Source organism: Poecilia mexicana, unplaced genomic scaffold (genome assembly GCF_051168715.1).
Source record: "Poecilia mexicana isolate PSO_F unplaced genomic scaffold, ASM5116871v1 scaffold_20, whole genome shotgun sequence".
Lineage (NCBI taxonomy): Eukaryota > Metazoa > Chordata > Actinopteri > Cyprinodontiformes > Poeciliidae > Poecilia > Poecilia mexicana.
The window spans coordinates 11,791,121-11,814,742 of NW_028263389.1; the positions used below are offsets into that span (position 1 = coordinate 11,791,121).

The window sequence follows — 23,622 nt, forward strand, 5'->3', positions numbered from 1 at the left end:
AAAAAAAAAGACGAAACTAGTATTGGCAATTTTGACATTCAGTCACTAGTTTGGGGTTTGAAATCATTTAGATTTTCAAAGTTATGATGTTTCAACTCATAATTTCAGTTTATGACGTAATGTTATATATTACGATTATTATGACACTAAAATGGTAAGATTTCAAAAGTCATATATACGAGACCCAGCCCTAATTCTGTTTTACAAAATTAAACTGACAACTAAATATATAAAAATGTACATTCCTTTGTACATTTATTATAATTGCTTCATGCATTAGCTTGGTAAGTCTGGTGGTATAATTTGCAATAAATAAATAAATAAAAATTTCCCGATGTAATTAAGTGCCCCTATACTTCAGGAATATATCTCTTCACTAAATCGGAAATCAAATTTCATTACAAATTTTTGTGTCTGTGCTACAGTTTTTCAATTAGTAGATAGCAGTCATTGCTAGCTTAAATGTTACACCAAAACAATTTGATTTTCAAATAGAATTAGATATCTTAAGTTTTGTGTGTGGAGTTTACTTTATGTGAGACAATTTAATTTGCATTAACATAATAATTAGCAGCACTTTGTTTCATAAACCAAATTGTGTCTTAATACTTTTCATTTTTCATGCGAGACTTTACGATTAAAAGGCGGTTTTCATTTAACTTTGATTATTTACCCTGATTTTAGACTCGCAGGTTGGTTTTACACGCAAATCTTAAATTTACGAGGATGACTGCTCTAGATTTAATCTTTCCCATAAATAACTAGTAATTCTTAATGTTATCATATAGTTTGACTTATCGTTGTTTAATTATACTATCTCCTTCAGAACGGAACACAGCCTAACAGGCTAAATTCAGGACAAATCTTTCTAGTGACGTGAGGGGTTCAGGGTTGACAGTCTGCCGTGGTAGTGTGGCGGCTAAGCTAACTGAATCCTTCGCTACATGTGGAGGGTAGAACGGGAGGCATCCCTGACCCTTACTCTGTTAAATTTCTTAACTTGTACCCCAGACAACGCCTAAGTCAAGCCTAATCTCAAACAGGGATAATATCTGTGTAAAATGAAAGGGTGAGTCTAAGCTTTTTGAGTCACGAATATGTAGCTTAGCGCGACTAAAGTTTTTCATGCCTGTCTTTTTTTTCTTAAAAGGGAGGTGGGCATGGGGGAAGACGACGCAAACTAGCCAACTAAGCTGAATCTATACAAGTGTATGGGGGGATATGAACGACAAGACAGCTAGTGAAACTGCTCTGTTGCGGTTGTTTTTATCTTAAGCCGCTTTTCTGTTAGTCCACACCGCTAATATGCTAAGCTAACCAGTTAGGTGCTACTAGTGGGAGGCTGAGTCAGGGAAGCCTCAAAAGCGAAGCTAAGCTAAAAAGACAGGACGGGAATATCCTGATTTTCTATGATTGCTGCGTCCTTCTACTTTACAAAAGCAGACAAATCACTGAACTAGTTATTGGCATAAACTATACTAAATGCGTGTTCTAATTGGACAGTCACCAGTACGTTAACCCAACTTCAGCTTTTTTAGTGTAACTCGATCTGTCAAAGTATCAGGAATGAAGTTTGCATTTACATATTGTGGTGCTCTTAATTGTACTATTTGTGGCGAAATTTTCAAATGACACATGGACAAATTACGCTAAGCCTTGGTAATTAGGAAGACGGGATTAAATAAATGTTATTGAACATTCCTGTGAATAACACACGTGACCCTAGACCCTTTCTGCACTTGCAGAGGTCCTATAAATACTACACTGGAACCTTTACAGAGACAGTTCTGGGTTAGTGTCTCCTGATCATTAAGCAAACCTTGGAACCTTGATGTAATATATGCGATTCTAAATGAAGCTACCAGTCAGAATTTACTGTAAAAATCAAAACTATTCACTGTAGATGTAATTTGTCGCCTGTAACACAACATATTTGTGTCCATTTTTAAATGTGGTTATAAATCAAGATAAAAATATTCTCTCCTAAGTACAATTTTCTGTCCACACACACTTTATCGACATTACTTAAGTTTGCAGATCACAGTTCTTTTCTTAGCATTCTTTTTATGTCTTTATTAGTACGTTTTAAATAAAATACTCAACAAATATTTGGAAGCATATCTGTATTTTAAAATTAATTATACTGAGTTCAGCCAGAGAGGGTTAACAGAATACTTTAGATACTCGGAAGGGAAGAAAGAAATTGAGTTACATAATCATGTCGCTTCAAATTATGTCTTTTGTAGGTATGATCTATATAGCAAAATAAAATAAGACACAATCCTGCTACATGCACCTCTGTCAGCTATTTGACCGTTTTGCTCTTGTTCCAGTAGCCGGATCGAGCTGGGGGATGTTACGCCTCACAACATTAAGCAGCTGAAACGCCTGAACCAAGTCATCTTCCCTGTCAGCTACAACGACAAATTTTATAAAGATGTGCTGGAAGTTGGAGAGCTCGCAAAGCTAGGTAAGATATGTCTCAGCAGGTTGTCAGTAGGCAGTAGCTCAAAATCACCCTCTCCATAAAGCTTGTCAGCAGAAGAAAGCATGAAGTGCATTCAAATTTTTTCTGGTAGTCAGTTGTGTTGACTGTGGACATTAGAAAACCCAGTGGACAAACACCAGTGGATGACCATCAATAATGGGTAAATTCACTCTGGACCTGGAGCAACATGGATTCGGGGTCTCTCCACTCTTCATCCAGACTGGAACCTTGATTCCCAAATAAGATGCTAAATTTTCTTCAACGCCTTTTCCTTTCACTAAACTTTCTATGAATATACTTGGACACAGCAACTCGTGAACAACCAGCTTGTTCTAGAATGACATTCTGTGCTTACCTTTCTTGTGGACGGGTGTCAGTGGCTGTCCTCTGGACATCTGTCCAGTCAGCAGTCTTCCCCATGACTCCCCATGTAGCCCACTGACCCCTGAGTGAGAGGCCATTCAAAAGCTCAAGAAACCTTTGTGGGGATTTGAGTTAATTAACTGATTAGGGAGCAGTAGGGAGTAGCTTAAAGTCACTACTGCCATGAGTTCTCTCTGTTTAACGTTTTCACAATTTGAAACATTTCTGTCACTGAATTTTGGGTTTTCATTATATTTAAGCCACAACCATCAAAATTGCAAGAAATAAAAACTTCAAATATATCAACATGTGCAATGAGTTTCACTTTCTGAAGTGACTGACAAAAAAATCTTAAACCTTTTCACAATGTTGTACATTTTTGAGACCTATCTGCTTTCCTATAACTTCCTAAATGCATACTGTTTAGTGTCCATACCTGAGGCAGTAGAGTAGATTGTCTATCGTAATATAGTAATCCTTGCTTTTTTGTCTTCATGAATGTGTTTTCCTGCCTATTAAAATAGTATTAACATTGTTTTTTGGGTTTTTTTTTTTTTTGCCTTGCAGCATACTTCAATGACATTGCAGTGGGGGCTGTGTGCTGCAGAGTGGATCACTCTCAGAACCAGAAGAGGCTGTATATCATGACCCTTGGGTGTTTAGCACCCTATCGTAGACTTGGAATTGGTAAGAAGCTCTATTCATGTGTAAATGCTGCTGTGACTCATTTTGGTTTTCTGTATCATTTTTGTAAATTTGAATTTATGATTTTATACTAGGCACAAAGATGCTCAATCATGTGCTAAACATCTGCGAGAAGGATGGCACTTTTGACAACATTTACCTGTAAGTGTCTTAACACAGGAGAAGTTGAGGGTGTTTGTGATGTTTGACATTCAAACGTTTTTGACTGAGAATAGATGTACAAGGGATTTGACTGTCTTTACTTCTCCTTGCATTTGGTCTAAAGTGTTATCCCTTTCACAGTGATTCAAGCGTAATTAAAAAACAGATTCCTCCAAATGTGCTAACTGCATCTTTCTCATTCCACAGTCATGTGCAGATCAGCAATGAGTCAGCTATCGACTTCTATCAGAAATTTGGCTTTGAGATAATCGAAACAAAAAAGAATTACTACAAGAGGATAGAACCTGCAGATGCCCATGTGTTGCAGAAGAGCCTGCGCAGTTCATGTGCGCCACCCAGTGGGGAGCTTCAGAAAGTAGAGTAGGGGCGCACACAGCTTTTTTTGGGGGGACAAAGAAAGGCATGTGTGCCCATCGACGCAGAAACAGAACTGTGACAGATGCCCCACGGTCAACACATTCAACAGTTTCTTCAAAAGGATGCTAGAAAGAGAAAACAGTTTTCCAGTATAAAAATTGCTGCATTTATTTTACAAAGGTGATTTTTTTTTTTTTTCATATTTTATTGTTCCCCATTATTACATGCGGTTATTTGAAAAATGACAGAAAACTCTGTTATCCATAAATTGGTTTCCAACGATGAAATGCCAACACTGAACATTAGTAGACACGGTGACGGGGGATGGTGTTCTGTTTGCTAAATCGTTCTGTTTGTGTTTGAGTTGTTTTTATGTGGTTATCAAACCTGATGGGGACATATCTATATTTTTGGAAAAAAAGGAAGCGGTGAAAATGTTTGCCAGACCATCACTTAGCTGGTCAATTTGGAGTGTTAGCTGGAGCTGACCCGTTGAACAGATGAGACAGTTCTCTCGCTACCTGAACCCTGGGATTCACGGGAAGTGAACAAGACCAGTTTGTTCATGCATCCGGATGGGAGGAGCAGAAATGTTTCCCCTCAGTACGGACACGGGGGGAGGCTGAATGGTTTGGTTGTGGTGGAAAGATGTTGGCACCACTCTTGATTTCCAGAGAACTTTATTCTCTAGGTTTTTAATTTAATTCCCCTAAACTGTTTTTTTTTTTTTTTTTTTTTTTTTTTTTCCCCCACACTTACACAGCAAACGGCTCAGAGGTTCCCCTGGGTGTAAGACATAAAATTAGAAATGCTTAGTTTGGGGGGAGCCAAACAAGAAGTCTCAGTATTGGAGAGGTTCTGATAGGTGCATCCCCTCTCATTGACTTGTAGGGGATGTATCAGTAATTGACTAAATGGATTTGATTTGGCATTAGTAAATTTATTTGCTTAAGGTGGGTAAATATTGATTTCTTAGACACCTTTGGCTCCCAGACCTTACAAATAGCGATTTCTTCAAACTTAGGATGTTTTTGTTATTGCACCCTCATGAGTCTTTATGCCGTTCTGACAGTTTGGAGGTTTTGGTTGGATATAGACTCTTAACCCAGAAGAAGCTCTGACCCTGTGCATGCAAGGAGAGTTGTTCTCTCAACTGTAGTATACGCATGTTTTTGCTTTCTTTAAAAGATTTTATCTTTTCTGGAGCTCTATATTGTAAGACTTTTTAACGTCTAAATAAAGGAATTACTATTTGCAGTAAAGTTTTTTTTGTTTTTTTTCTCAGCTTGGTCGATTTCCTTTGCTTTGCAAATTGGATGTACCTCAGATCGATTTACAGATCATTGCAGAAGTGTCCTGTCTACACAGTTATGCAGTGTGGAAGAAAAAATGTACTCAAAAATCTAAAAAAAAACAAAACAAAAAAAAAACTTGGTGACAGGAAGTAAAATTTGAGCTGATATGGCTTTCCGAAATGGACAATGACCCAAATTGGATGTACCTCAGATCGATTTACAGATCATTGCAGAAGTATCCTGTCTACACAGTTATGCAGTGTGGAAGAAAAAATTTACTCAAAAATCTAAAAAAAAACTTGGTGACAGGAAGTAAAATTTGAGCTGATATGGCTTTCCGAAATGGACAATGACCCAAAGTGGTTACAAAGTGGGATAATGAGAACAGTGTCCATGTTTTGTAACAAAGTCCTGATATCTGTCTGGTTTGTGAGCGTAACAGCCTACAACCAAAACCGACTGTTAAACCAGTTCCATCTGGAGGAATGAGCTAGAATCCAGCAAACTATTGTGAGAAGCTTGTGGAAGGAAACCTAGAATGTTTATGTACACTTATAAATAAATATGGCATGGTATTTAGCTAATAGAAATAATTTTGATAACTTTAACTGATCTAAAACAAGTTTGGTCCGATTTAAATTCAGATAAGTATCTTAATTTGGTAAAAGTGTGCTTTGAACTGTAATAATATAGGAATTTTAAAAAGCATTTCTCCTCATACATATCTTTTTATTAGCCTACAACGTTTTCGTAGTATTTATGATATAACTTTATATTCTGAGAATATAAATATATATATATATATATATATATATATATATATATATATATATATATATATATATATATATATATATATTAACCCTTCACGATAGAGGAGGTACATATTTTACATGTATAAACTAATGGAGCCTCACTAGACACGAACTCATACAGTGAGATCGAGACTTCTTAGACTCGCGATTCCATTGGCTGTCTCGAAGGTACAACCCTCTTCTGCACGGATTTAGGTGTATCTAGATTGTTTTGAGAGATGAGCTGGATGCTATGCTAGCTTAGCTCCTAATGTCTAAGTTGTTCATGGAACATATGTTCACCACAATGCCGAAGTTAGAGGTTGGTAGAATTTACGTTTGTTGCACTACGCTTAGTTACATGGAACGTAAATTATTTCGTTTTTAATTTGTCCAATAATTATTTAGGTAACGGTAAGCTAAGATAGCTGTTGGCTAAACTAGCTTGTTTAAATGCTCAGGTTGATAGCTTTCTGCTATTTAAGTGACAGAACAGACGTTTGAACGTCATCTATTGTCGATGTGATTATGTTGAAGTAGAACATTTGTTTGAACAGTTTGTCAAAGAAGCTGTTTTTATGCAGAAGTTTAAATGTTATAGCATTTAGGTTTGCAGTAAAGCTAGGTTACTCTGCACTAGCATGTTAGCATCCAGTTGCTCTGGAGGAAGCCCAGATGTAACATAGGAGTTGTTAATATGTAGCCGTTGATGATTACAGCGTTTTTGTGTTGTGTGCAGGACGGGAGCAGACCGGACTTGAGGTCCAGTTGTTGAATGCGTTAACTGGCACGTTTCACCATTCAGGCAACTGTTAAAACAGGATGCCAGAGATGACTGAAACTCAGACACCTGGTCGAAAACCCAAGTAAGTATGCTTATATAAATATGAACATGTTAAGTTTAAAGAGAATGGGGATATTCAATACATGGACAACGCTTTGCTTAAATAGACAGGCTCCCCATTCTTTGGTCTTTTATTTTTTATTATTATTTTTTTTTTACAAAGAATATAAATATTGCACTGTCATTGATTCTGTTTTTCTTTTTTCTTTTTTACTTGTTTTTCTCTTAATATAAAAAAAGCGTTCCTCTTAAATCCTTTAGTTGAAAATTATCCTCCATTGTTTTATGATTTGTTGCTCAACAAATTGTTGATCATTTTATTTAAAACCATTAGATATGTCTTAAATCACAGTTATCACAGTATCAATGTTTGGTATATTGTAATGGCAAAGGATAACAATTACAAAAACAACTCAGAAGTGATTTGAACCAATCTGTAGTCTGTTTAAAAGTTCCTGAAAAACATTGACCATTTTTAAGTTGTTTTATTGCTTATTCATTTGTCTGTCAGTCCATGGACTATACCCGCTTATCCTTTATTAACCTTTATTAACAAAATAAAATGTAAACAAATGTCCATTGAGTTCTGTAGTGTGCCCTTTTTATTTGTTTCTCTTGATTAAAGTGAGTCATGACTTTAAAGCCAAAGTACAGGCTGATCTGGGATTGCTTTGTACAGATGCACCCCAAGTTCATATTCATCCTGATGATGATGGCATCCCCTTGCCTAACTTAAAAAAATTACTCCAAACATGTTTATAATAATTTATTCTTTTTTCTTTTGAAACAAATGGACCAAAATCATATTGCCCACCTATAACCTTTGTAAATGTTTTCAATGCATTATCAATTGTTCACTTTTTGCAGAAAGAAGAAAAACAAAGAATCTCATAATGCAGGTAACATCATATCTGCTACTTTTGAAACTTTTTAAAAACTGCTAATTAATAACAGTTGAGCTATAGGTCTTTTTTTTTACCTAAAATTTGATTGGATTATAAAACCTGCTTTCTCTTTGTGTTTGCATATAGTTGAGAGACACAGAAAGGAGAAAATTAATGCGGGGATTAATCGCATTGGAAATCTTCTGCCATGTTCTCAGGCACTTAAACAGGTAAATGGCTGCTTTTTATTGAATTACAGTCATCCATGTGTCTATCTAGTACAGTGTGTATTTTTTATTTTATGTCAATGTTCTGTTTTTAGAGTAAGAACATGATATTGGACCAAGCTTTTCGCTACATTACTGAGCTGAAGAAACAAAATGATACACTGCTTCTGGAAGGTGGTGATAAAGTCCAAGGTCAGGGTTTTTTTGTACTTTTTTTTTTTCATGAACTTTAAAAGGATCTTCTATTTATCCCACAACCCTCAATCAAGTCTATCAACTGCGAAGTGACAGGCTGCGCTTGAAGTTTTTTATTCATGCTAACAATAATTATAATAATCAAAATTATAACGCTATACATTGAGCCTTGTTTCTAAAAGTAGCATGTGGGACGGTGTCCGGCATCTTTTAGATGCATCTCTGGTCCAACATACCTGAGGCTGAATTACCGCCTTAGTATTCAGTTAAATTCTCCAGAGTCCTGCTAATGACTTCATTATTTGACTCTGGTGTGTTGAAGCAGAGGCATATGTAAAAGTTGCAGGGCACCCAACCTTGAGGGAGCAGGAAGAATTAATGGCTTATTTAGTCCTGCCCCTAAAAATTGCATCTATTAGAAAAAAGAAAACCACTGCACAGTTATGCTCCACTTGACGTTTATCAATCACCTAAGTATTTATTTAAAAATACAAATGCCTGCTTTGTCTTTATGCAGCTGAGGAGATCCGGAGACTACGGCGTCAGTTGGATGAACTGAGAAAGGAGAGCGCTCACTACATTGAGCTCCTCAAAGCTCATGATATTAGCCTTTTAGAGGACCCAACTATTCACTGGAAGGGAAAGCACCGCTGTGCCAAAGTGGCAAAAGTGACTCCTACCCATCAGCTCCCAAAGAGAATTGTTGTTTATTCCAATGGCAATGTGATCGGCCCTGCAGGGAAACAGGCAAGCCCGGGAAAGAAGTCCTCTGAAGCAGTTCAGCCACCATCTGATACCAGATTGCAAGTTAATGGAGCTCTACTGCAAGTCAGTACTTCTTCTACCACCCCTGCACTGCTCCCAGGCTCAACCACGACACCCTCTCCATCAAAATCAGGTCTGAGGATGTTGGAGCAGTGTGTGGTTGAAACACCTGCTGTAGGCCCTTCTTTGGCACCTTCTGTGTCTTACATAACCCTCCAGATCCCTGCAGCCACCACATCCCTGCTCCAGCAGGCGCAGCCCGATCCCCCGCCTCAGAGCATTCCCTTAGTAGCTAATTCAGCCTCGCCACATACCACTGAAAGCACTGCGCAGTCTGTGTCCACACGCACTACATCTACCCAGACCATAACCTCTACATCATCGGGGGGTTCCTCTTTGGGGACACCGGACACTGCCATGAGAACTGTAAGCTACACTGCAGTTCCTGCCAATCAAACTGTTCTTAGGGCTGGAGCTGCAGGCAGCACACAGACGACCTGGACAACATTGCAGATGGCAGGAAACACAGTGCAACCAGTTTGCCAAAGTTTGTCTACGCCAGAGGTTAGCAGTACCACCCAGACGGTCCAGCAGTTTGCAGTATGTCCTGTGGGCAGCAGACCCTCTGTTAATCCTGTTCAAATACAGCTGCAGCCACACGTGCCTGTACAGCAGGCACCTATCACAACTCATATCCCAGCTAATCCATTCAAAAGTACCCCTCAGCTACAAGCTGCAGTTCTAAATCGGACACAGCCTCAATGTGCGGTTGTACCCCAGTCAGCCATAGTGCCGCAACCAGCTGTGATCGCTCAGCCTCAGCCTGCAGTTCTGCAGCCAGCGTCGTTGGTTCCTCATCCTCCAACAGCCCTTATTCCACAGCCTCAGCAAACCCTGGTTCCTCAGCATCAAGCTGCTGTGCTACCCCTTCTGCAGACCATGCAGGTCCTGCAGGTCAACTCAGCCGGTGCTACCGCTGCAGCACCAGGTGTAACCACATCTCAGAGCACGAACAATCCAAGTGTTGTCATCCTGCAGCAGGCCAGTGCCTGCCCCACTCAGCAGGTTGTGAGAGAGGACATTTCGAATCAAACGCCTTGTCAGCATATAGTGATCATCCAAGCCCCCAGTCAGGCTGCGCCTGCCCCTCAGAGCTCCCAGCTGAGCATTGTTCCTCCCTCACTCCCTGCTGTTTCCACTCAAACACCAACCACAACCAGTTCAGTGACTGTCCCTCCTTTACAAAGTGTTGGGGGAAAGCAGCTCGTGCATATCCTGCCTCGTCCCACCCAGCCTGAGGTGAGCCATCCTCTGCAGGTCAGCCAGGGATGCTCCTCTTCACCAGTCTCCACAGCCCCACAAACAATCACTGTGAATGGCCAGGTGTTTGCTCTGAAGCCAGTGAAAACTTCTGATAAAGGTGGCTCCCAGATCGGTCCGAGCACCCTCCAACTGGTACAGCCCACCACCACTGAGGAGCCCACTACTAATGTGGCCCTCAACAGTTTAGGTGCCCTTAGCAGTCTCAACCAGAGCATATCTCAAGGCCTCCCTCTGTCTTGCCAGAGCAGTGGTCTGCTTACCCCTACATCATCAGTTGGTGTTACTGCACCTTCACCTGGATCTGCACCTGCACTACCTGCTCAGCAGCTACAGGTTCCGTTGGGGATAGCTGCCAGCACCTCTAAGCCTTCAGGAAAAAAGCCCCACATGGTTGTAAACACAAAGAGAGTGGTTGCTAAACGGACCAAATCTCCCAAAAAGAAAGAGCTCAGGACTGCACAACTAATTCCTCTCAAAAAATCTGCTAATGCTACTGCTAAAGATAGCCAGGCAGTTCAAGATAAAGCATCTCAAGTTTTACAGTCCTCAGCAAACGTCCAACCAATGGACACCACAATTTCAGAGTCACGAGATGCTGTAAGCTGTGTAGCATCGGGTCAGGACACACAGCAAATGATCGTGTGCAGTTCATCCACCAACTCTGTTGTATTTTGTCCGATGCAGGATAAAAGCTCTGTCTGTGCATCTCAGAGTAACTCGGCTGCACCAAAAATGTGTGTATGTGAAACGCCTATCAAGCCATCAAGTGGCTCAGCTTTAGCAATCAAGACTAAAATTACTCCAGTTTCTAACAGCAGCTCTGCTGTAACCAAACCTTTGGTGTCAGAGGTTAAACAAGTAACTGTTAAAACTACAACTACCATAATGCAAAGCCTGCCAGCTGCTGCTTCTTCTGTTGCTAAACAAAATAAACCCACAGTCACCTCTGCAGTTTCCAGTGACCCTCATGTAACTTCTGCTTCTGATTCTAGTTTGTGTTTGCCCCCAATCTGTATTCAGTCTACTGCATCAGTGACTCAGAATACCAACACAGTGCAACCTACTGTTCCCCAGAAATCAAAGATCCAAGATCAACCATCTTCTTCTCAGCCCACCACTTCATCCTCTTCTCAGCCCACCACTTCATCCTCTTCTCAGCCCACCACTTCATCTTCTTCTCAGCCCACCACTTCATCCTCTTCTCAGCCCACCACTTCATCCTCTTCTCAGCCCACCACTTCATCCTCTTCTCAGCCCACCACACCTGTCATCTCATCACGTATACCCACTGTTTCGGTTCCAGACGCCTCTATTGCAGTTTCCACATCAACTATAGAAATTAAGAAAAAGGCTAGTACTGCAAGAGCTCCTTCACAACAGACTGACGTGAACATTCCCCCACCTTCCTTGTCTCGTCCTGCAGAAGTCAAACCAACTCAGACAACAAGGATTGACAGGGACGCTCTGGAAGAGAGGCCTTCCACAGCAGCAAGAAAAGAAGGATTGGTTGGGGTGATGTCTGAAGCTCCCTTAAAGAAGGACTTTGCAGTGTCTCAACAAGTTTACACAAACCTGGATGACCAGGCAATGGAGCAGAATATTACGTCCAACAGGCAGACTGATTCTCCAATGACCACAGGGGGAGCTGGTGGTCGAGGATTCTCTGTTGCGTCGATGCTTCCTCAAGGCCATAGCATCGGTGTGTCTTCCGGCTCATTTGGATCATTTGCATTTACATCTGAACAAGCGGAGATGCTCGCGTTGGCGATGCTAGAACAAGATAGCCCAGAGAGAAGAAGTGGAGGATGCTCGGGGGACAACACTGCTTCAGCTACATGGGACTCCCCCAAAACCCCACCAGTGTCTTCCAGCAGAGACAGAGGCTCAGCTGGGCAGCCAGGCAAGATAACCAAACTGATGGACCAAGGTCCAGCTAAACACCATGATGTGTCTGTGAGTGGGCCAAACAGACATCTGCAAAATATTGCTTGCTCAAAATCTCAACCTCTCCCTCCAGGACAGTCTCAGAGTTCAACCCAAGGTGGGACAGCCGCTAGCCTCAGTGTTAACAATCTGATCAGATCCAGCTCCAGTCACCAACCCTATCCCAGTTCCCCCAGTCTGACCGCCCAACAGGGGTCAGTTCCTTCTCCAGCCGGGACATCTACTCATATGTCCCTACCCTCAAGCAATTCCATCTCAACCTGTTCAGGCACTGCCCAAGTAGCAGAGTATGCCGCCTTGAAAAATAATGCTATAAGAGGCCCTCCTGGAAGTGTGGTAGGTGAGCGACATGGGAAGATGATCTCCAAAAGACAAGCCCCAGAAGAAGCGATGTTAAATGCAGGAAAACGACCAAAGCCTTGCCCTCCGCCGGGTAACCCAGTGGGTCACATGGATGTGAAAGCACCAGACCACAGTCAGATGATGTTGGGACAGCTGCCGTCCACCTCTGCAGCTGTAATGACTAGGATTAATTCAGAAAATGGAGGCCCTCTTTTCTCATCAAACTCCTTCATGAGCCCAGTCGTGCGCCCCATTGATGGTCACTGCCCAGTTCAAGTTCCTCCTGAGCAGAACCAGGCAGGCGGGCTTCATCTGCCACAGGGTCACCCGCAGCATCCTGTTAGCCAGCCCAGTCAGCATCTGGGAGGAAACCTTTACATGAAACAGCAGCAACAAGAGCAGCAGAGACACCATTTATATCATCTGCAGCACCACCTGACTCAATCTGACCCTGCACAGCGCCACTCACTACACCAGAGGGCACTGCAGGAGCAGCAGCAGCAGCAACAACAACAACAGCAGCAGCAGCAGCAGCATGTCCAGAAGAAGCGGGGAATCGTCAGAGGGAATCAAACTGGCTCACCTGCTGGCTTGCAGCAGAAGCAGCAACATCACCTGGACAAGCCTGGAATTCATCAGCATTCCCATCAGCAGCAGTCACAGCATCCTCAGCAGTCCCACCAACAGCCTCAACAGCATCAACAACCAACACAGCACCAAGCGTCTCATCCACAACACCAACAACAGCAGCAGGCGCACCAGCAGCCTCCCCAGACTCAACATCAACAACAGCAGCAGCAGCTGCAGCAGCAGAACTCTCATCCCAGACATCCTCAGCATTTACAGCAACAGATTCAACAGCAGCACTTTAGGCATCAGGACAAGACATGTGAGGCCCAGTCAGTGGGATCCAGGGCCCATCACAACAGCCACCTGGCTCAGCAGGACCACCTCAAGGTGGGTATGGGTAACATGTTACTAATGTATAGTTTATGATCATTTGTTTGAATCTGAATGAGAAATACTGCTAAAGTTCATCCTCTAAGTTATGAACCTTGCTTTTGATTAGTAGCACCTGCTCATTTAAGATGAGCAGGTGCTCTTTCTTTTGCTGTCTTCCCTTAGCACTTTTGCTCTTGTCTTTTGTTCACTCTTTCTTTTGCAATTTATTTCAACCTTTCTTTCTTTCTTTCTTTCTTTTGAAGCAGGGAACTTTTACTATTAAAAATGTAAAGGAATCCTGGAATTGGCCGACTGAAATCATTTTTATTTATGATTTCTTGTAGTTTGCAGAATTTCATCCTTTTTACATATTTACTGAGGAATATAAAGATTTTTGTGTCTAACTTGTCGTTCTGCTGCAGTCTGGTCAGGACCATAATGCTATGCAGAGGATGATGAGCTCTAGAAGCTTAGAGCAGCAGCTCATCTCTCCTCCTACCAACACGGTGTCGCGTTCATCTGAGCTGGCCTGTGCTCCGTCTCGACAGGAGCGTCACCGCGTGTCGAACTACTCTGCAGAGGCGCTCATCGGTAAAAGCTCCACTAGCGGGGATCAGCAGCAACGCATGGCTCTCCATCTCCAGCCCGGTCGAGGTGCCACCCAAGAGCAACCAGACCTCCACAGCTACCTGGACACATCGCGAGGGAAGGCTGGCATTGTTCACAACCCTCAGAACCGCCTTTCATCTGACCATTCTACATCTGCTGACCAACGCATATCTGAGTGTCAGTCCTTCAAGGCAATGGCTGGTGGAGGGGGAACGCATCAGCTCGGCAGTTTTGAAGCTCAGGTCTCTCGTGGGAGTGACATGGCCCCCAAGTCGGTACCCCCCTCTCAGCGGGGCCCTCAGGGACAGCAGCAGGGAGGATTCAGGATGAGTGTTGGCCCCACTGCAGACGTAAGAAATCGTGGCAGCTACAGTGGACCCCATCCCGGCCCTCAGGGAGTCCAAGTTGGTCCTGCGCTGCCTCGGGAACAGGAAGCCTGCCACCAGAGTTTCATGCAAAGCCTCCTCTCTCCACACCTTCCTGAGCAGAGCAACCATCAGCGAGCAGTTCAGTGTTGCCCCCCAGTGACCATGGAGTACAGCTGCATGCCTGGAAGTTCATCAGGAGACATCCAGGCCAAATCCTCCAGTCCGAGCGTGCCTCAGTCCCAGAAGGCCCCAGCTATGCGACTCACAGAGGCCAACAAGGGCCACATTTCTCAGGTCAGCAGTAATATGCACGTAGGGCCCGGCGTCCGAGCAGGTCTGCCCCACCCTCCAACCCCCCACAGCAGCTCTGAGCCCGGCCGCTCCTCTGCCATCCTCAGGCCCCCCGTTGCTGTCAGCCAGCATTCCCGACATATACCCAGAGACGCTCATCCCGTCAAACTGAGACATCGATCGGGAGCACAGAGACCCACCAACCCTTTTGAGGCAGAGGGCCACCTACCTCTGCCCTCGGGGGGAGGGGTCCTGCTGGGTCGGACTCAGCCTGGAGGAGAGAACCGCCGCACCACCATTGTGTGCTTGATGGCAGACAGTGCACAGGTTCCCAATGACAACAATCTTGTTGCTGACCAACACCTGGCTCAGAACTTTGGGTTCCCCTTTATTTCAGAGGGAGGGATGAACCCTCCTCCCCCGATTAATGCAAACTCTACTTTTATCCCTCCGGTGAGCCAACCCAGCACCTCTCGCACACCGTCCCTCCTCCCCGTGGAGCCCCAGAACACTTTACCCTCCTTTTACCCCTCGTACTCTCCAGCTGCCCATCCCAGCCTCCCCAGTGATGTTGCCCTCCAGTACTTCCCCAACCAAATGTTTACAAGCCCGAGCGCCGACAAGGCCAACGCTCCTCCTCTCAACAACAGATTCAGCTCCATCCTCTCCCCAACGCGGCCAGTGGGGTTTGGTCAAGCCAGTTTCCCTTTGCTTCCTGATATGCCTCCCATGCCGTCGTCTGGAATAACGCCTCACATCTCCAACTTCAGCCTCACCTCGCTGTTCCCCGAAATCGCCACTGGCATGCCCTCGGATGGCTCATCCATGCAGATGTCCCCTCTGCTGTCCCTGACCAACACATCATCAGCTGACTCAAGCAAGCAACCCAATCGTCCGGCCCACAACATCAGCCACATCCTGGGCCATGATGGCAGTTCAGCTGTGTGATGAGTTTTAGTTTAATGCCTTTTTGGACTGTTGTTCAAGAGCAAACAATTGCATTGTCTGTTTGAAATGTGTAGTTTGGGGATTTGTTGTTTACATGTCCACTCAGTTTGTTTTGTTTTGCTTTTCTCTCTTTTTGACATGCCTAATGTCATAGTAATCATTTAAAATTTCCATAAGGCTTTTGGATTTTATGGAAATAAGTCCCGAATGCTCCTTTTCGAAATGTTGGTTAAACTGGTTCTGAAGAAAATATAAAAGTTTAGAACTTGAATTTCGGGTCAAAAGGAAACCTTCTGCACAGTTACTAATTTAATTTACTAACTTATCAGGTTGTACTGTACAGATTTTTTGAAGAGCTATTTTGTAAATACCAATATTTCATATCAAAGTTGCTAGATTATGTATTTGTAAATACAAAATTGATAAATAAAATTTATAAGCATAACATTGTCATTTCCGTGAGTTGTTTTTTCTTGTTTTCAGAATCCAGTTTATTTTACAGAATTAGTATTCAAAAAAACATTTTAACTCACCTGAGTAGGCAGGAAGACTCTCCAGCAGTGATCTGCATCACAGCAGTTATGAATTAGCTTTTGAAAAAGACGCTGCTTCAAAGGCAGTGAAGAGGAGGCCCAGGATAATCTAATGTTCATATGAACAATCCTTTGCGTCATCTCTAGATGTTTGCTTTAGCTAGCATACTTATTGATAACTCTAGTATTTTGCCTAACTTTAGCTTTTGTATACCATTTCAAACATGCTAATGTTATAAGGATAACTGTCATTTCTCTGCCTTTTTTTTCTTGCTAACATGTTAGCATATTAGCTGCTGTCAACATAGATTATCTGTTATGCTAACATGCCATTTGTAGCTTATTAGAGAACACCAACACATAGATCTGAATGTTGTATGACACAAGTATATCAGGCATTGAGCATAACACCCAACAGCAGATAATGCATACACTTATTTACAGCATAACGCTAGCTTGTTTGTTGTTTATCCTTTTTCCACGGCAAATCATTTTAATAAAATGATTGTGTTGAGCATTACACACCAAGTGGCCAGTATATTATAGCCGAAACACCAGCTAATGACTCGAAGCTAGACAAAAGAAACAAAACACCCATAATTATTTTATAAGCTTTTTATTTACATGCAATTGTGCTCCAGCATGTGCAGAAAACAGCCTGCACTCTTTAGGGAGTGTAGATTCAGGATCTCCTTCATTTTGATCACTTTTATGTAATACTTTTTCCACTGACCTGTCAGGAAGGAATAATACTAACACCTGTCACAGCTTCCACACCTGGCAGTCTTTTGGTAACCAGCGAACAAGTAAACAGAAGTGGCTGCAGAGTAAAGTTCAGCTTATCGATGACTGTTATTTTCCAGAATCTCTCCCATTCAGTGATGATTTTTTTTTAAAAATACCATAAACTCCAACAAATAAATAACTATACACAATATATAATCTCATGTACACTACTGAAAACAATGATTTTAAATTGCATACACTTGTTAATAGTTTGTTAATGAAGAGCAAAGTACATTACGTTACAGCTGTACACAGTTTTCGGTTCTTGAGAACGTGATGACAGCACCTCATAATTACAGCATCTGATTGGAGAAATGGTCCCTTTGTTTCTGGTCTGCATAAAGCTAAACACAATGAACATTTAGGAAGGGGTGATGTCTGCGAAGTGAGGAAGGAATGGACGGGTGAGGTCTGGACGTGGAAGTGCCAAATAAATGGAAGTCGCTCTGGAAATGCAGACTCCCTTTGTCAAGGATGTAGAGTGAGCAGATATATGAATTAATCATGTTTTTATATGAAAATACCCATATATACAGTATAATAACACAATTATATGTACAAAAGCATAAATATATAAATATTCTAATACAAAAATAAATATATTCTCTTTTTTTTTTCCTCTGTTCACTAAGAGTCTGTTATGCATCTGTGGTGTCTGACGTCCCTACGTTCTCAGAGGACACTTCATTCGGGAGGATGTTTACTTCCTGTATTGTATCTTGGGATCGTTGCATTGTGGTTGTGGAATAAGAGGAGGTGAAAACACCGTCGTCCTCAAGTGACAAAAGACGGAGAGGTTCCTGTTCTGCAGGAATGAAAGAGCAGGTAAAAATATTTTTAAGATTTCTACATTGGGCAGAATGATGCTCAAATCTCAAAAGGGTTATTTGCAACATTTGTTCCTTCCATATTAGAAGAATCCACACTTACTTTGATTGATGTTTGGCGTGCCGTCACCAAACCCACCACCGCCTCCTGCTTCCTGTGAGCTGAGAAATTCATGGGAAGACGCCAGAAGCTGATGAGTGGAGTCGTCAGGAGAACAGTGGCTCCGTTCCTGATGATCCGCCTCCCTGAGAAAAATATACATTTTCAATGATAGCAGAAGGTTTTTATTTTTAGCTTTACTTAATGAAATGCCATTCGTATAATTCAATAATTATTAACCTGCTGGAGTACTGGTAAAGAGGCAGATGTCCATTTGCCTGTGGGAGAAGCGTGTTGCACTCCAAGTCACAATCCACTTCATCCTGCAAAGTAAGACAACATAAAGGTTTTTATTCAACAATAAAAGAACAAAACATTATTAGTAGTAGCAGAACTGTTATAAAGTTTGTTAGTCAGCAACGCAAAAAGAACAGGAACTATTGCCAAATGTTTTTTGCGAAAAAAAAAAAAAAAAGGAAAACATCTTTCTGTCCCACCCAAGTGAACAAACCTAGCCAGAATTTAAAATTAGCAAAAGCTTTGAGTTTATTGTCTGGATTGAGATGCAACATTTAGTTATTTAATGAATGTGCTTTTTGGATGAAAAAAAAAGGCTTACAAGTATTTCTAGTTTAAAATTAAGCTAATCTCAACCAGTTTTTACAAATGCATTTGTAAAAACATTTTCTTAACTGTTCTCACCAGTATGTTGACACTGGCCTTTAAATGTGCAGTTTTTTGTTGTTGTTTTTTTTACACAGCTCCTGAAATTCTATTACTGATTTTTGTTCCAGTGTACCACATGTCACTTCAGTCAAAGTGTTTTCACCTGCTGCAGTCCTGGAAGGCAGTGCTGAGCTTTTCCGTTCTGGATGTACTCTCCATTTGCGGGGTAAACGCTGCGTGAAGGAGTCATGTGAGAGTCCAGGGGGCAGTGTCCAACCAGGGCCAGTCCCTGCAGAGGAACCATGGTGTACTGACACGCCGACACCGGAGCAGCCACAGTTGGGAAGCATAAGTCTGACGCTTGCTCTGCAGGTAATGGAGTAATGAATTAGGACACGTGCAAAGGCAACAGCCTGTCATCAAAAACCTGAGGATCTCTGGGGAAAACTCACTCTGCTTGGCCCAGGCTCTCCAGAGACAGAACGGGATGAAGGCGACAATGATGAAGACAAAGGCTCCTAGGACAATACCAACGATGAGGTAGGGGAGGTCGCCAGGCCGTGGCACCAGCACGCCGGGGGCTTCAGCCTCTGGATCTGTAGGCTCCGGAGCCCGAGGTCGCGGGTTATTAAGTCGGGCTGAGGAAAAAAATAAATAGAAAAGGCTTAGGAAGATCTTAGTCAGATAACGACATGTTCACGAAAATCCAACAAACATCTTCTGTAAATGCTCTCACCTTTAGTTTCAAGGATTACTACGTTGCCAAACTCGCTCTCGCCCTTTTCGTTGAAGCTCTGCATCTTGATGTCGTACGCCGTTTCCGGCTGCAGGTCCGTGATCGAATGCCAGTACCGGTCCCCCTCCACCACATCCTTCTTGTAGTCGCTGTCATTATCGCTGTCCGTTGGGCGGTAGTAGATGTAGAAACCATAGATGGGCGTGTTGTTCACAGGATCATACTATAGTGAGGAGGTAACGATCACAATGAGCTTTATATCAAACCCAGTTTCCCCGATGTTTTTTTAAGTACATTTGCAGACTTAAATTGGCAAAGTTCAGACATTTCAAACCCTCCCCCGACTGTCAAAAATGTCTTTGGACACGTACCGTCCACTTCAGGATGATCGTGGTCTCATTGATGGCTTCGTTGTAAGTGATGTAAGGGCCATCAACGGGACGCTCGTGGGTTTTCCCACCCACCACAGTGTAGGCCTTGGAGGGGGCGCTGGGTGGACTGGAACCGATTACGTTCACGGCGACCACACGAAACTTATAGGACGTGCCTACAGGGGAGAGGAACGAACATTCGCAATCAGCGGCCCCAGGCTACTCAGACACTTAAAAGGCAGAGTGAAGCAGTTTTATGTTTTCTTTCTCAGAGCAAATGTTATGTTAATTGTAACCTAGTTATGTTTTGATTAATGTCAGCAATCACTGAAATGGCTTTAACTATACTCATTATGGTGATAAATTTACCGACCGAGGAACTTGTAATTACGCAGGGCATCATCGTCATAATTGCATGGAACGACATCCGATAACTCCCCTCCTCCAAACCAACCTTTCTCCAGGCCCGTGATTTCCACAGACAGCCTGGATGGGGGAATGTTCTCCACCGCCGTCACCCAGTCCTCCCCGGGCCTCTTCACCTTCTTGTACTCCACCCGAAATGACTGAATGGGGAAGCCGCGGTTGCCGCGAGGAATCCAAGTCACGTACGCCGAGGTCTCCGTAGCCATGGAGACGGTGGGCTTATCGGGAGCTTCGGGAGCTGCGGAGAGCAGGGTAGGGCGGGGTCAAATATGTAGCGACAATATGGAAATAAATCACAGCACAACAATGCAGCCTCAAAGTGCTCAACTTACTGAGAGCTCATCCTTCAGACAGAAATGCAAGAGAGAAAACTGTTAGAGGAGAGGGTTAGTAGCTGAGGTTAGTCCTAGTTTAGGCCTTTGATGCCATTAGTTGCTGTTAATCAGGGATTTGTTGCGTTCGCAGGTAGAAGGCTTACGAGAGAGGCTTGGTGAAGGGACAGCTGGGGTTTTTGGTGGGTCGTTGGACGCTCCTTTACGCACTGAAGACAGAAAAAAACAAAACTGTTTAGTGCTACAGATATTTTCTTAAGTCGTCTTAAGAAATAATGCAGATTTAATTTCTTTTTGTTGTGAACTATGGGTTTAAAAAGTTTGAAATCGATGACAGTGCCTCATAAAAAGGGTTCATGCACTTTGAAATTTCACACAATTTGTCTCACAAAACCACAAATGACACAAAAAAGTGCAGAGCTGTTATGTGGAAACAATAGGATACACGGTTTTCCAACCGTTTTCACGGAAACAATAAAATCTACATATTTAGACCCTTATCCAAGACATCCCAAAATAAAATCAACTGCAGTCAATTAACTTCAGAAGTCTGCCTCTGTGTTGTTTAATCCGAGAATAAATCTCACGGTTCTGTGAAGACCTTAGAGGTTAGCTGGAGAATATTAGTGAACAAACATAATCATGAAGACCAAGGAACATAGCAGACAGGTCAGAGGTCAAATTGTGAAGAAATGTAGACCTTCTATACCGTTCAAACCAGGCTTGAAAATCTCAGAGCACTGTTCAATCCATCTAAAAACGGAAACCTGCAGGAAACTGCAAATTTGCCAAGAGATGGCTGTTCATCTAAACTGACAGGTCAGGCAAGCAGAGACCAATAATCAGTGAAGCAGCCAAGAGGCTCAAAGTAACCCTGTGAAATGAACAGATCCACAGCTCAAGCGGCAGAATCTGTGAACACAGTGTATTATAAGGCTGGCGGGCCGCCACGCTTTACTTGTGCCCCCACCAGGCTTAGCATTGCTCATTTATTTTATTTTATTTTTTTAATTTTTCTTTTATGTTGGCCTTTTTTTTAAGTCTTTATAGTTGGTGTTCAGATATTAATCTTCCAATTTTCCAATGACACGTGATTATCGAGTGAATTTTTTTCACATTCTCCAACAATTTTCAACTCAGAAACACAACGGGCCACTGGATGAATGACTGCCGGGCGCCCCAACCGCCAGGCTTAGCAAGTTTTCTGGGGGGAAACATTGCAACATCATGACTCAAGTATGAACACAAGGAACAAGCAGAAGGAGGAGCTCAGTCAGATGATACCCATATTGAATTTTTAGGCCAACATGCCATTCCTTTGGTATAACATTGTAGTTCCGGCAAGGTTAGAAACCTTAGAAAGTTTAGGCAAATATTCCCCACTTCTGATTGGAAAGGTCCCCCCACCCCCCAAAAAAAATATTTTTTTACTCAAGAAAGAATTACATGGGATTGAAAATATGCCAATAAGGTATGACATGTGTCTCTCATACCTTTGCCAGTCCTGAAGGTCATCATGGCCGGCTGTCCCAAACCAGCACAATTCTTTGCAGCCATCTCTACTTCATACAAGCTGTCTGGCTGCAGTTTGGTTAGAATCAGCTTATGGAGGGAACCTGAGATACTTCGAGTGATCCACTCAGCAAGAGGGGGTCCCTCCTAGAAGTAAAAAAAGGACTTGGTCAGAGAGAAAAGAGGAAGAGGTGCCATGTAGATTTAGTTTAGTAAGAGCCCTCGTTACCTTTCTGTATTTGATCACGTACTCCAGCACAGGGGACCCTCGTTCATGCCGAGGCCTCCAGGTCAGCTCATAGTAGTCGGCCTTGCCTGTTCGAGGCTGGCTGAGAATAATGGGGGCTTCTGCAGGTAATATTTGTCCCGGTAACGAGGAGCAGTCCAGAGGCAGCGTGGCTCCGGCGGTCCCAGGCCTTACAGGAGGCTGCTCCTTCAGCACTTTATCAGGACTGAGGGGGCGAAAATTAGGGGGCAGCCTTCCCCGAGATGAAATCCCTAACAGAACAAAGAAAAACACACACCCTATCAAATCTGAAGGCTTCCAGATACAGAGAGAAACCTCGCTGCGGAGCACCAATTTACAGCAGCTTACCGGTCGATACCGTGATGAGGCGAGCAGAGGCCTGCGAACTGCCCAGCCCGTTCTCCGCCATGCACTGGTACAGGCCATCGTCCTGAGAGCTCACGTTGGAGATGCGCAGCGCCCGCGAGGTGAGGCGGTGGCGGGAGGACTGAGCGAGGGGTCGGGCGTTGTGGAGCCACGTCACTGAGGGAGTGGGCTTTCCTCGGGCCTGACAGATGATCCGCACAGTTTCTCCGAACGCAACCTCCTGCTGCTGCAGCTCTATGGTCACCAGAGGAGGCTCTGCAGGAGGAATGGTACACATGAGGGTTAAGAGTCTGTGGGTTTTATATAAGACACCTTAGAGCGGAAAGAAAAGGATATTTGGTTTTCCGCATTTTGCATTTTCAAAAACCTGAAAGAATTTTCATGTATTTAGTTCCTTACTCCGATACCCCAAAATGAAACCCGAGGGGACATAGCAAATATATGGACGAAGGTGTTCCCATCACATGAGTCCAGAATTGAACGTTTTTTAGTCTGTGTGCAAATCACTGAAACACAGTGGTGGCTACATTATGCTACAGGGGGTTTTTCTTCACCGAGTAAAAGAAAGCTGGTCAGAGGTGTCTGGAAAGTCAATATGGAAATAAAACCCGTTAAAGTCTCCAAAGATGTGGGTGAAAAGTTTACTGCCCAGACCCTAAACATGCAGCCAGAGCTGCAATGGACAGGTTTAGATCAAAGAGTATTCATGTGTTAGAATGGCTAAGTCAAAGCCCAGACCAAAATATAATTGGGAGTCTGTGGCAAGAAGGAAAAAAGTGACGCTCTTCATCTCATCCAACTAGGCTTGAGCTGTATTGCAAAAACCAAAGGGGCTTTTGCAATTGTTTCTGCAATTTTTAGGTTTTATGTAGTA

General features: G+C 43.0%; 3 protein-coding genes across 4 annotated transcripts in view; 2 read left to right on the forward strand and 1 right to left on the reverse strand.

The window, feature by feature from the left end:
- The first annotated feature begins 870 nt into the window (after window positions 1-870).
- On the forward strand, window positions 871-5,337 carry naa50 (N-alpha-acetyltransferase 50, NatE catalytic subunit). 2 transcript variants are annotated; one of them, XM_014975491.2, is made up of 5 exons: window positions 871-1,069; window positions 2,337-2,470; window positions 3,419-3,538; window positions 3,631-3,697; window positions 3,905-5,337. In XM_014975491.2, exons 1-5 carry the CDS (start codon window positions 1,062-1,064, stop codon window positions 4,080-4,082), a joined length of 507 nt encoding a protein of 168 aa, XP_014830977.1. In that variant the 5' UTR covers window positions 871-1,061; the 3' UTR covers window positions 4,083-5,337. The 2 variants fall into 2 exon arrangements, with proteins under 2 accessions (XP_014830977.1, XP_014830971.1); XM_014975485.2 differs by having other exon boundaries at window positions 872-1,069; window positions 2,334-2,470.
- A 995-nt stretch (window positions 5,338-6,332) lies between these two features.
- usf3 (upstream transcription factor family member 3) lies at window positions 6,333-16,291 on the forward strand. The gene is made up of 7 exons (XM_014975478.2): window positions 6,333-6,486; window positions 6,904-7,030; window positions 7,876-7,907; window positions 8,040-8,122; window positions 8,215-8,311; window positions 8,832-13,645; window positions 14,053-16,291. Exons 2-7 carry the CDS (start codon window positions 6,987-6,989, stop codon window positions 15,844-15,846), a joined length of 6,864 nt encoding a protein of 2,287 aa, XP_014830964.2. The 5' UTR covers window positions 6,333-6,486; window positions 6,904-6,986; the 3' UTR covers window positions 15,847-16,291.
- A 688-nt stretch (window positions 16,292-16,979) lies between these two features.
- Window positions 16,980-23,622, reverse strand: part of boc (BOC cell adhesion associated, oncogene regulated) — a 33,891-nt gene continuing 27,248 nt past the window's right edge. Inside the window, exons 7-18 of the mRNA XM_014975467.2 lie at window positions 22,731-23,003; window positions 22,365-22,633; window positions 22,117-22,282; window positions 20,770-20,832; window positions 20,320-20,529; window positions 19,866-20,041; window positions 19,495-19,717; window positions 19,211-19,396; window positions 18,922-19,124; window positions 18,333-18,415; window positions 18,096-18,238; window positions 16,980-17,970 (exon numbers count right to left, since the gene is read on the reverse strand). Coding sequence (XP_014830953.2) covers window positions 17,804-17,970; window positions 18,096-18,238; window positions 18,333-18,415; window positions 18,922-19,124; window positions 19,211-19,396; window positions 19,495-19,717; window positions 19,866-20,041; window positions 20,320-20,529; window positions 20,770-20,832; window positions 22,117-22,282; window positions 22,365-22,633; window positions 22,731-23,003 — 2,162 coding nt within the window. The 3' untranslated portion in view covers window positions 16,980-17,803. The remainder of the gene's footprint in view (window positions 17,971-18,095; window positions 18,239-18,332; window positions 18,416-18,921; window positions 19,125-19,210; window positions 19,397-19,494; window positions 19,718-19,865; window positions 20,042-20,319; window positions 20,530-20,769; window positions 20,833-22,116; window positions 22,283-22,364; window positions 22,634-22,730; window positions 23,004-23,622) is intronic.